General features: G+C 38.4%; 1 protein-coding gene across 1 annotated transcript; it reads right to left on the bottom strand.

Moving 5' to 3' along the window:
* Positions 1-468: 468 nt before the first annotated feature.
* LOC129687869 (neuropeptide Y receptor type 6) lies at positions 469-1,584 on the bottom strand. The gene has a single exon (XM_055622452.1). It carries the CDS (start codon positions 1,582-1,584, stop codon positions 469-471), a length of 1,116 nt encoding a protein of 371 aa, XP_055478427.1.
* Between the last annotated feature and the right edge of the window lie 10,487 nt (positions 1,585-12,071).

Below are 12,071 nucleotides of genomic sequence, written 5' to 3'. Positions count from 1 at the left end.
GACACAATAAACTAATAAATTATGTTACTTTAGCTTATTAATTGAATACCTATGTGGCTGAAAATCATGGTTCAATTACGTTTGAAAGTGGAATTGCTTTGATGCAAAGGAGGCATAGTGAGAATTTCTACTGGCTGCAGCACAACTAGTAACTTAGTGACTATTCCAGTGAGCAACAAGAACTTTGTATCCCAAGTACCTCTGCTTTCTTTTTATATGCTTTCTCATCTTCACTTTCTCATCTTATCACTATCCAAATGATGATGGCTAGGTTGTTCTTCTAAGAGGGAAAAAAAGAAAGGGTAGGTATACATCTCTGTGTGCTCTATGGATGAATGAAATAGACACACTTAACTTAAAGCAAAACTGGCCCTAAAAGTACTATGTGTTCATCTCCACATAGTATTACCCTATTCCATTATATTCTTTCTCCTTCTTTAGAAGGGCTTTGGTTTTGGTTACTAGTTTCTATATGCCTGTTGGTATGTGAGCTAATTTTAATGATCCCTTGGATTCATCTGTGTGCATAGTGGACATGGCAATATTTTCATATGTTTCCCTAGGACCAACACACCAACAGTGCTGAATAAGCATCATTAGGTCCTTCTGGAAATTTTTGTTGAGAAAGCCATAAAAGAGAGGGTTTATGCATGTAGAGACCATAGCAACCAAGTGGCAAACTACAAATACCAGGTCATGGTGGCAGCTCATCAGCATCTCATGATACCAGTCAAAGATGACATTGAAGATGTTCAAAGGCAGCCAGCAGGCTCCAAAAGTCAATACAATGGAAATCAACATCACATTTACCCTCTTGTTCTCCTTGAGGCGGCTCTCAGTTTCCATCCTCTTGTCCACCTTCTTAGTTCTCTTTCGAAGGCAGATAACAATCTTCAGGTAGCAGATAAGAATGAAACCCAGAGGAACAAAATACTGGAGCAAAAACAATGATGTGGAAAAGAGGAGTTGATCCAATTTAGAAGGCCAAATCTCCACACAGGCTACCTGTTGGGTGTAGCTGTCAGAAGGGAGAGAGAGATTGTGAAAGGGCTCATTGGTGAGGTGGTAGGAAAGGAATAAGGGAATAGATAATGTAAGGGAAATGAGCCAAATCAAGATGATGCCCCAATAGGCATGAGATGCCCTGGGTTTCCAGCCACGGGGGTTCACAATCAGCTGATATCGTTCAATAGCAATCAATACAAGAGAGAATATGGACACAGAGATGGAGACACTTTGCAAGTAAGAAGTGAGTTTACACATGGTGTTCCCAAATACCCAGTGGTCCATCAGCGTGTAGATAACTGTAAAAGGGATGCACATGACACACACCAAGATGTCGGAGAGGGACAGGTTGGCGATGAGAATGTTAGTAACATTTTGAGCCTCTCTCTGCTTCTTAAAGATGATGATGATAAGAGAGAGGTTTCCAAAAATGCCCATGATTAGGACTACAGTATATGCTGTGAGCAGGAAGAGAATGGCTAGAAAAGGCGGTTGGCAGGACTCGAAGTAGAAAAATGCAGAGTTGTTGCTCTTGGCACTGGTTTGACTGAGTGTTGGCTGGTTTGGGGGTACTTCCATTATGTCATGATGTTAATAAGAGATTTTCTATGCTTGTGTGTATCATCAGTGGATGTTTGGCCATCAGTTCCTGAGGGACCCCTTGTTCCCAAACCGTTAATAGATAATGAGTAAGTTGAATCTTCCTGTTCTCTGTATCTGATGGAAATACATAAATGATGTCAGCATGCTCTTGAGATCCTGAAAATCAAACAGAAGCCAGAATATTAATATAAGTTCTTTTTTTAATGAGAGTACCATGTAGCCTAGGCTTCCCTCAAACTCACTATGGAAAAGAGGATAACTTTGAACTTCTGATCCTCCTGTCTCCACCTCCTGAGTGCTGGAGTTACAGACATTCATCACCACACAAGGTTTTATATGTAGTCTAGGGAACAGAACTTAGGACTTCATGCATGTTAGGCAAGCACTTTGTCAAGGAAGCTATATCCCCAGCCCACAAAATCTTAACAATATAAATATTTCTTAATACTATAAATAATTCTAGCAACAGGACAAAGCTCCTGAGAGGATGTAGACATAAGTTATGTGAGTCTCTGTTTAGTCTTTCTCTCCTGTCATTTCATGGTATTTGATTACTTCTGTCAGTATAGGCTTCAGAAGCAGTAAGACATATATATATATATATATATATATATATATGGAAATATATAAATATATAAGAAAGTGCAAATATATATTTCCACCCCATTTAATTACTGCTGATTTTTCAAGGTCATGTGACTATGCACCTTCTTTATCCAATAGATCGTGCAAACCATTAAGGTAGAGATTGTACTGTGGAGGCCAGAAGACTATATGTGGATTTATTCGTGTTCATTCCAAAACCCATGGCCCGTATTCGTGGTAACAATATTAAGACGTGAGACTTTTAGGAGATAAGCAGGCCTAATAATCATTCCCATCACAGATTACTGCTGCACAGGAAAGGCTGAGTGCTAAGGATGTAGCTTAGTGGTCCATCCTTACTTTAAGCTTACTTAACATGTGCAATGCTTTGTGATCCATCTGCTCCAAAGGTCTATCCATCTATGTGCCCCAGAATGCATGCACACAGGCATTCATCGATCAAGGCTTTTGCTGCTGCTGTCCCTTCTGCATGTAAGGGCTCCGTACTTGTTCTCCCTACAAAAGTGTCATCAGGTGAAGCAGGCAGTGGTGATCACCATACCTGAACTGCTGACACAATAGTGAGCATGACTATGAGAAATAAATTCCTGTTGCTTGTAAATTATCTAACATATGGTATTTCTATACAGCAGCACAAAGGAACTAGACTAAAACAGGTTCCAGGTGGGTGTGTCTAAATTTTTGACTCTAGAAAACAACATTGTCATCTATGAAGTTCATGCTTACGAACCATGTGATTAAGAAAAAAAAAACACCAAAAAACAAAACAAAACTGTAAAAAAAGACATGATTCTTAAAGCATGTTTATGATTTTTGTGTTACACCACTTCTATAGCTACTACCAGCCACTTGTAGCATGTAGGTTACAGCTTGACTATACTTGAGAACAGTACTGGAAATCATTTAAGTCTGATTTCTCTGAAAAAAATGGAAGTAAGTAATGCCTACCTGCCGGAGTTGCTGTGACAATTAAGTAACTTCAGACAACTAAACTATTCCCTCATCCCTAACATATGGCAGAGAATAGATGTTCAGTGTATGTGCTAGTTAATATTCTCCACTGTCCAGAGCTAGGCTATAGTCTTCAAGGTAAGAGTTAGAATTACTGAGCTGCCATGGCCTCAAGTGAGTTCCCTAGTAATGGGAGCAGGGGCTGTCTCTGACAGTGGCTGGCTCTTTGATAGCCTCCCCCTAACGGGGGTACAGCCTTGCCAGGCCACAGAGACCTGATAAGTTAGGGTCAGATGGAAGGGGAGGAAGACCTCCCCTATCAGTGGACTTGTAGAGGGGCATGGGAGAAGAGGGATGGAGGATGGGATTGGGAGGGAGTCAGGGAGGGGGTCTACAGCCGGGACACAAAATGAATAAACTGTGATTAATATAAAAAATAAAAATTAAAATAAAAAAGAGTAACGATTACAGAGCACAGTTGCTGTGGACTAATATGGGTCTTCTTTTTCTGTATCTTTCACTCTCTGGGCTGAAGTAAATGTGCAGTACTCTGCTTAGATATTGGGAATCAAAGAAGGAATTAAATGCACAGATATCTACTATCTAAAATTGATTTTTTATTTTTTATTTTTTTATTAATTACACTTTATTCATTTTGTATCCCCCCATAAGCCCCTCCCTCCTCCCCTCCCGATCCCACCCTTCCTCCCCCTTCTGCATGCATGCCCCTCCCCAAGTCCACTGATAGGGGAGGTCCCCCTCTCCTTCCTTCTGATCTTAGTCTATCAGTTCTCATCAGAAGTGGCTACATTGTCATCTTCTGTGGCCTGGTAAGGCTGCTCCTCCCTGGGGGGGGGTGATCAATGAGCAGGCCAATCAGATTATGTCAGAGGCAGTCCCTCTTCCCATTACTATGTAACCCACTTGGACACTGAACTGCCATGGGCTACATCTGTGCAGGGGTTCTAGGTTATCTCCATGAATAGTCCTTGGTTGGCATATGAGTCTCTGGGAAGTTCCCTGTGTTCAGATTTTCTTGTTCTGTTCCTCTCCTTGTGGAGTTCCTGTCCTCTCCAGATCTTACTATTTCCCACTTTTTTCATAAGATTCCATGTACTCTGCCCGACAGTTGGCCATCAGGCTCAGCATCTGCTTTGATAGTCTGCAGGGCAGAGGCTTTCAGAGGCCCTCTATGGCAGGTTCCTAGGTTGTTTCCTGTTTTCTTCTTCTGGCTTTCAGAGGCCCTCTGTAGCAGGTTCCTAGGTTGTTTCCTGTTTTCTTCTTCTGATGTCCATCCTCTTTGCCTTTCAGGATGGGGATTGAGCATTTTAGTTAGGGTCCTCTCTTTTGCTTAGTTTGTTTAGATGTACCGATTTTAGTGGGTTTATCCTATGTTGTATGTTTATATGAGTGAGTATATACTGTGTGTGTCTTTCTGCTTCTGGGACAACTCACTCAGGATGATCCTTCCAGGTCCCACCATTTACCTGCAAATTTCATGATTTCCTTATTTTTCATTGTATAGATTTTTCATTGTATAGATGTACCACAATTTCTGCATCCATTCTTCAGTTGAGGGGCATCTGGGCTGTTTCCAGCTTCTGGCTATTACAAATAAAGCTGCTACAAACATGGTTGAGCAAATGTCCTTTTTGTGTACTTGAGCCACTTTTGGATATATGCCTAGGAGTGGTATGGCTGGATCTTGAGGAAGCACTATTCCTAGTTGTCTGAGAAAGCGCCAGATTGATTTCCAGAGTGGTTGTACAAGTTTACATTCCCACCAGCACACTTACACACTTATGGAAACCTAATTTTTGACCAAGATGCCAAAACCATACAATGGAAAAAAAGATAGTATCTTCAACAAATGGTGCTGATCCAACTGGATGTCTACATGTAGAAAAATGAAAATAGATCCATACTTATCACCCTGCACAAAACTGCAGTCCAAGTGGATCAAAGAACTCAACATAAAACCAGACACATTAAATCAGTTAGAAAAAAAAGTGGGGAATACCCTAGAACTCACTGGTACAGGAGAAAACTTCCTGAACAGAACACCAACAGCACAGGCTCTAAGAGCAACAATCAATAAATGGGACCTCATGAAACTAAAATTGATTTTGCTTAGAATCCATTTCACCAATTTTTCCTTCCTCCATATTTCAACAAATGTCCATTGAATAAGGGGCCCTGGTCCCATGGATCAGCACTGTTTAGAGTGCTCATATTCAGTGGAATTATTCATATCAGGAGACAGCACAAGCTTAGTGAACTAAGCATATAAATGGTGAGTTTTCTGTCCTAAAGAGGACACATGGAAGGAGGGTAGAGGAGAATGGATGAAAAACCTTCTCATATTGGTTTATTCTTTAGGAATCTGGGGAAAGAAACATAAACAACATTGATAAAGGAAACCAAGCAATAGCAATGGGAGGGGATGAACTTTTCTTTGCTGTGTGTGAAATTACTTTGGCTTGCTCTTCTCCAAGTTCAAAGGCTTAGAAGATTGTTAGCAGAATGAAATCACCTGTACAATAAACACCACAATGAAGAACACCATAAAAATACTGTAGATGAATAGGAACCACTGATAAAGACAGTTTACTTAATAAAGAAAGCCCAAGGGACATGAAGGTTGTGACAAGGACAAATAGCAATTTTTAAAAACATTAAAATAAAGGTTTAGGACTTGGGTGATTCAGGATTTCTTCAGACCTGAAGTTCACAGATATTGGCTGAAGGGAAATTTAAACTGCATTTAAGTTCTTTATGTCAGTTGATAGACTGGAAACACATGTAAAAAACAGAAAGCTCTGATTTCCAATTAAAGGCCTCCCACCAAGCAAAATTCGCTTGGAGGGGAAAAGGAACAAAAAGGAGATGGGCAGTAATTATGTATGTAGCCTGGTGTGCTAGCATAGTGTGGGATGTCCTCACAGAGGATACATCTGCTGCTAGCTAGCTGTCACTCTTCTCTCTCTCTCTCTCTCTCTATATATATATATATATATATATATATACACACACACTATTTGTATATTCAGCTTTACCTTTCGTGGGAAGAAGTGAGAATGTTCTAGTTCTATCTAATTTATAGGAAGATCAAGTCTCAAAAGGGGCCCAAGGAATTAGATGGAGCCAAATAATCTCATTGCACTTAGTGAGTGTGTGACTTTCTTCATAGTTATTACTGTCTGTAAGAAAAGCACACTGCCTATTCATTGTGTGAGGACAGCTCTGCTAACAGCTTTTTCTATACACATGTGAAAATCCATAGAACTTTACAAAGTCCCTCCCAGATAGGCAAGAGAGAAAGGAGTAAACACCAGCCGACTTTACTGTGTTCTTTCTTGTTGATGTTTCCACACAGGATGGAGGTAACTCACTAGCACACAACAGCAGATACAAGGCTGTGCAGAAACCTATCTTCTCCCATGTATGTTTATTAATATTTAAGAAAAAATGCTCTTAAGTCCATAAATTCCTAGAGAGGCTGAAGGCTCAGAAAAGTGTTGGATGGGCTTCATATGGGAGGGTTGTGTTATTCAATGCCCTCTTCACAGTTCAAAGATTAGTAGCGAAATCTCTCAATATGGGCTTTAAATTGTACCAGGGGCTTTGCACTTTTTGTAATTGGTGAACTCTGAGGTTTAAATCTGTAAACCTGCTTATCTGGAAGCAAAGTAATGCCAAGCTCAAGTTCATAAAAAATTCTTAGGATACAATTCTTTTTTAGGAATGCTCATTTTGGATTGCTTAGTGGAATTGCTAGAGATGTAAGATCTCAAATGAACAAGTGATATTTTACTCAAACCTATTGGTAGTACATAATACAGGTAGGTAATCCCCAATCTTCAATTTGATTATAGCTTGCTCATGATGTAGCTGTTTTGGCTTGTATTATTTATGTCTTGTGGTGTAATAATTTCACATTAGTTCAATAATATTTTGTGCTTATATATTTCAAGATGAACAAATTAAGAACATTACTCTAGGAAGCTCTATGAGATTTTTTTTCTGTTTGTTTCCATATTTGAATCTTGTTGTTAGGGTGTGTTTTTTTTTCTTTCCTTTTTTTTTTTTTTCATTAACACAATCCTTTTTGGAGGGAAGGAAGGAGAGGTATGGTATAGAATTTGTATGTATTTGTCCTTTATCATTCTTTTTTTCTTATCACTATGTCCTTAATTTTCTGTTCATCTGGCCTTCTCTAATTTCTTTTTCCTCTTTCTTTAACTGTAGAACATACTCAAGGAAAACAAAAGCCTATTTTAAATTATTACAAGTATATATTGCCTCATAAGAAAATTTAACTCTGTGGCTTAGAAGCAACCCTTCTGTACTCCTGCCATTTGAGAGGTGCTACCTTGATCACAGCTCAAATCTCCTGGCTGTCAAGATTCCTCATTCTTTTTCAAATCTCCTGGCTGTCAAGATTCCTCAGCTATTTCCTGCTGCTTCTTACTGTGCACTCCTTTTGAAAGTTTTATTTTTCCTATTCTTAATTGTTCAGAATAGGTCAGGAACATTCTGTAGCTCTCTCTCTCTACCTCTCTCACTTTGCCTCCTTAAATTTCTAGGAACACACATTCTATGGTTGTATTAATGCAAATAGGATCTTCAGTTGTCAGAGAATTAATGTTTTACAAAGTACTACACATTTTTTTTAGTTCTTTCACCAAGCAGTCATGTACTGACAAGATGGGATGGCTTAACCTGATCTCTATACAGTCTTGTGCTTTAATAGGAATAACACTACATATTATTTTTTTATTTACAGACATGGAAACTATGATCCACTGACTTGTTCATTATCAACTAGAATTATATATTCTAAACCACATACCAAGCCATAGTTTACTTTTTTTTTTGATAATTGGTCAGTCAAATAAATTGTTCCACAAAGACAGATGGAACTAGGCTCTTCTACATCCCTAAGAGTGAAGATCTATAGTGTGTACCCACAATAGCTACCAAGAAACATGTCACACTCTTTCACAACCTTATTACAAAGTGCATTTGGTCTGGTCATTCAACATTATGCAAACCCCTTTATCCTGCTTGATTATTTGCCCGTTTAAAACTCCATTTCATATTTATGATTTGCAAAAGTGTGTAACATCTTATAATCTGAGGAGTGTATTTGTTTACTACACACGCTTTAGTTTTCTCTGATGGAAAATGTTTATTTATTTTTTCTCTCTGGGACTTGACAAGTGGCTCAGTTCATGTCAGGTGTTAGCAGAAAACTCACGTATTTGATTACATAGAGATGCTCGTCAAATCAAGCCAGCACACACTGCTTGAATTGGCTTTAAGTTTTTTGTTTTTTTTTTTAAGATAATGACTGAGCTTGCCATTTTAGAAACATTGTACTCTTCAGTTCTTAAACTAGTACCACATCAAATGTGCCACAGAGAGAAAGTTTGCCTCTGCCAGTGAAAAGATGTTTATTGGAATTTAAAGTTTATTTATAAACAGGTAAACAAATTAGTTAAGTCCTCATTGTGTAAATAGCTCTGGTGATTTGCTAGTTTTCCCACAATGGTTCATTCTAAACCTGTGAACTTGTTTTTCAGATCACAGAAACAAGAAGACAGTTGGTACAATTAAATTTGTAATAATTCCAATTTGTAATAATCCTACTTTAAAATTAGAAGATCAGCACAAAATGCATATTTACAAGATTGAATTTTTTTTTTACAAGTTTGTTTTCCAATTTCTTACCTGTTAGAAATTTCCAGCTCTGTCTTTTCATCTTCCACGTGCTTTCTTTCTTCAGTCTTGCTAGTTTTAAAGATTATTTCTCTGCAGAAGGATGCCAGGTTAGCCATCTCTCCAAGTCTCAATATGTCTTTCTCCCCTCCTGATATATTTATCCTAGGAGCACTCTGTAGTTTCACTCTAGAAGCTATTCCCTGAAGTTAGAGTCAGTATACAGGCTGAGAAGATGGAGTTTTGTGGCTCAGTGGGTGCTGAAGGCCACTGAAGAGCAGGCAGGGACGAGCCGGGACCTTGGCAGCAGTGAAGCCTAGCTGCAGCTTGATTAAGGGATGTTGTGAAAGTGTCACGAATGCCACTAGCATCTGTGGAGATGATAAAAAGTGCTCCTTGAAAACCTTTTTGTTTGGCATATATAGTTATGCTTTTCAAAGAGAGTAGCTTTGTAAAAACCTGGAAAATTAAAGGTCCCTGGAAAGTTATTCTATATTGTGCCATAATTTTTAACTAATAAAAATCCTTTCAAAATTGAAATTAACCAATTTCTTTAAAACATTAGCAAATTTCTTTAAAAAATATAAATTATTATTATCATTTTTTCAACAGAGCATCATGTAATCTGTGCTGGCCTTGAAGTTACTATGTAGTTAAGGGTGAATTTGGAATCATGTTCCTCCTGCTTCCACCCGCCACGGACTGAAATCACAGCCATGTACCACTATACTAGATAGAAATATAATTTTATATATTACTTTGGAACTAACAAGTGACTGCTTATGACTCTAAGTAGGCACTGAAAACAGTTCGTGTTTGAAAAATTGTTAGGAGACTATTTCTCATGCAAATTTTGGTTAAAGTACATGCCCCTTCATCTGTTCACTCCATTAGGGCAAACTGTCCTATTAAATAACACATGTAAATGTTATGTCACAGACAGAGGGCATAAGAAAAATAATAAGTCAGGTCTGGATTACAATGGCTAACAGTTTTTATGCGACCCACACATTTATTTCTTATTTTTTTAAATCTGATATTCTTCCCTGAAGACTAGTGTTCTGTCTAAGACTCAGTCTCGTCTACATCAGATCCTAGGAATGAGACTTCCTAGCTACTAGGAATGGTATAGTATTTGACAAATAATATATGGCTCCCAGTATACACTAAAAGGGATGCTTTTTAGACATGTGGAACTATTGATGAGAATTCTGGGAAAGAAGCTGTGCCTGCAAAAACTGACTGATTGACCAGATGATTGACAGTGATGTGGAGAAGTTGGAATGTTGCCTTATGCTGGGTTCATTTTAGCTTCCCTTGATTTTAGGATCCCTTGTCCACCTATTTGTCAGAGATAACTTCCTGTGACTAATAATTAACAGCCATTTGGAATCTATTAACTTAGATTACTAATTTCTGCTAACCCAGAAGCTAAGAATGTCATCACAGATCATCAGAGACTTATAAAAAAAGCTTCTTTCTTCTTCTAACTGGCTCTTTAATGTACCCATCGATATAGTTAAACTCACCTCAATTTATGAATTTCTTTGTCCTGCTACTAAAAGACTTCATGAAACAGCTTTCACATGGAAACAGGGAACTGGGGTAACCTAGCTCCATGGTACTCAAATTTGGCTCTAGGATAAACTACTTTCTTATTTTCTTGTTTCTTTGAAGTGAGCCCCCACCTCTGTGTGTGTGTGTGTGTGTGTGTTTGAATGTTTATGTACAGTGAGTAAATTTGGCAAAGAACAGGGCCAGATGGATTTGCTGGCTTTCTTTCTATTCCTTGTAGCCTGAGGAACTACAGAAAGAGCCCAAGGTACATCTGTGTTGAAGAGCCTCTCCTGAAATACAAACACATGGAAAATTTGGGAATAGTCAGACAAGAAAGGGGAAGAAAATAAGATGGAAATTATGAAAGATATTCCTTAGATATAATTATTACAGAGGGAGGGTAAACTCATGACTCCCCAGGTAAGGGGGGCTTAATAATAGCCAGTGTTGAGTAACTCCAGAAGTCAGGGAGTACTCTGTCTCTGAACTGCTTGAATTAGACAGTAATTTTAGGCAAAGGTGAAAGCATCCATGGCCTGGCTTGTGAGGCTAGAGAATATAGAGGTGGGTGGAATCAGTCTAAGCAACTACTCATCTTTCCTTAAGACAAGGACTCAAAATTCTGACTCAATAAGAGAGAAATTCGTTTTCTTAACACGTGAATATTTCATTGTGTAAATGTACCATGTGTCCTTTATCCACTCATCAGGTGACTAATTGTATCTTAAAAATATCTGACTTGTATATAAAAAATCTTCAGTGAACAACCATTCATTTAATTGTATTATTAATTATATAAAATACATTGAATTAATTGTATCTTTAAAATATTTGACTTGTGTATAATTAATTATATATCATTAATTATGTATCGTTAATTATATATGTGGGATGTACTTGTGTCACGGATCATGCGTTGTGGTCAGAGAGCAACGTGCTATCGTCAGTACTCTGCTTCCATCCTGTGAAGACAGACTAGGAAAGTCAGGTCAGCAGACTTGGTGGAACACCCCTTTACCCTTTGTGCCACCTCACTGGCACTCCAGTGTGCACACTTTTCAAGAGGTAAATGTGTTAAACGAAGTCTTACGGTGTGTGTTAGACTTTATCTAGTGTCATAAACAAGATAGTAAACAGGTCTGAATTTGTCATGGCTCTCTAGGAACTTAAGTCTACTGGTTAAATTATTGTGCTCTAATGAATGTAAATTCTCCAACATGTTGTGACTGCTCTCTAAAAAAATCTTTTTGAAAATATTTCCAAATGACAATTTATTTTGTAGGAGCAGAATCTTGCTAGCCATTAAATTCAGATTTAGGTGAAATGGAAAAAGAGGTAGAAAAATTTTAACGGTTGTCGGGAGCGGTGCCTCTGGCAGCTGCTTTGATATTTAAATCTCAGCAGAGCGACTGCTTTTACTGGACCTTCACTAAAGGCAGAGAAAAATTTGCAAGTCCATCTCCTTTTGTTTGTGACAGCAGGTGGGATAGCTTGTGAGGATCACACCTCTTCCTCAGGATCCTTGTGGAAATTAACCCATTGTTCTGAGATGTTTCTACTCTGGCTTAAAAACTGTACAATAAAAAGACAGGCCGGTGGTTGCAGCTGGGGGCTGACAGTGGCTGTTA

Source organism: Psammomys obesus, unplaced genomic scaffold (assembly GCF_907164565.1).
Source record: "Psammomys obesus unplaced genomic scaffold, mPsaObe1.curated_primary_1811, whole genome shotgun sequence".
In the NCBI taxonomy this organism is placed as follows: Eukaryota; Metazoa; Chordata; class Mammalia; order Rodentia; family Muridae; genus Psammomys; species Psammomys obesus.
Note: the sequence above shows the minus strand (reverse complement) of the source record. Positions and strands in the feature narration are given on the sequence as shown.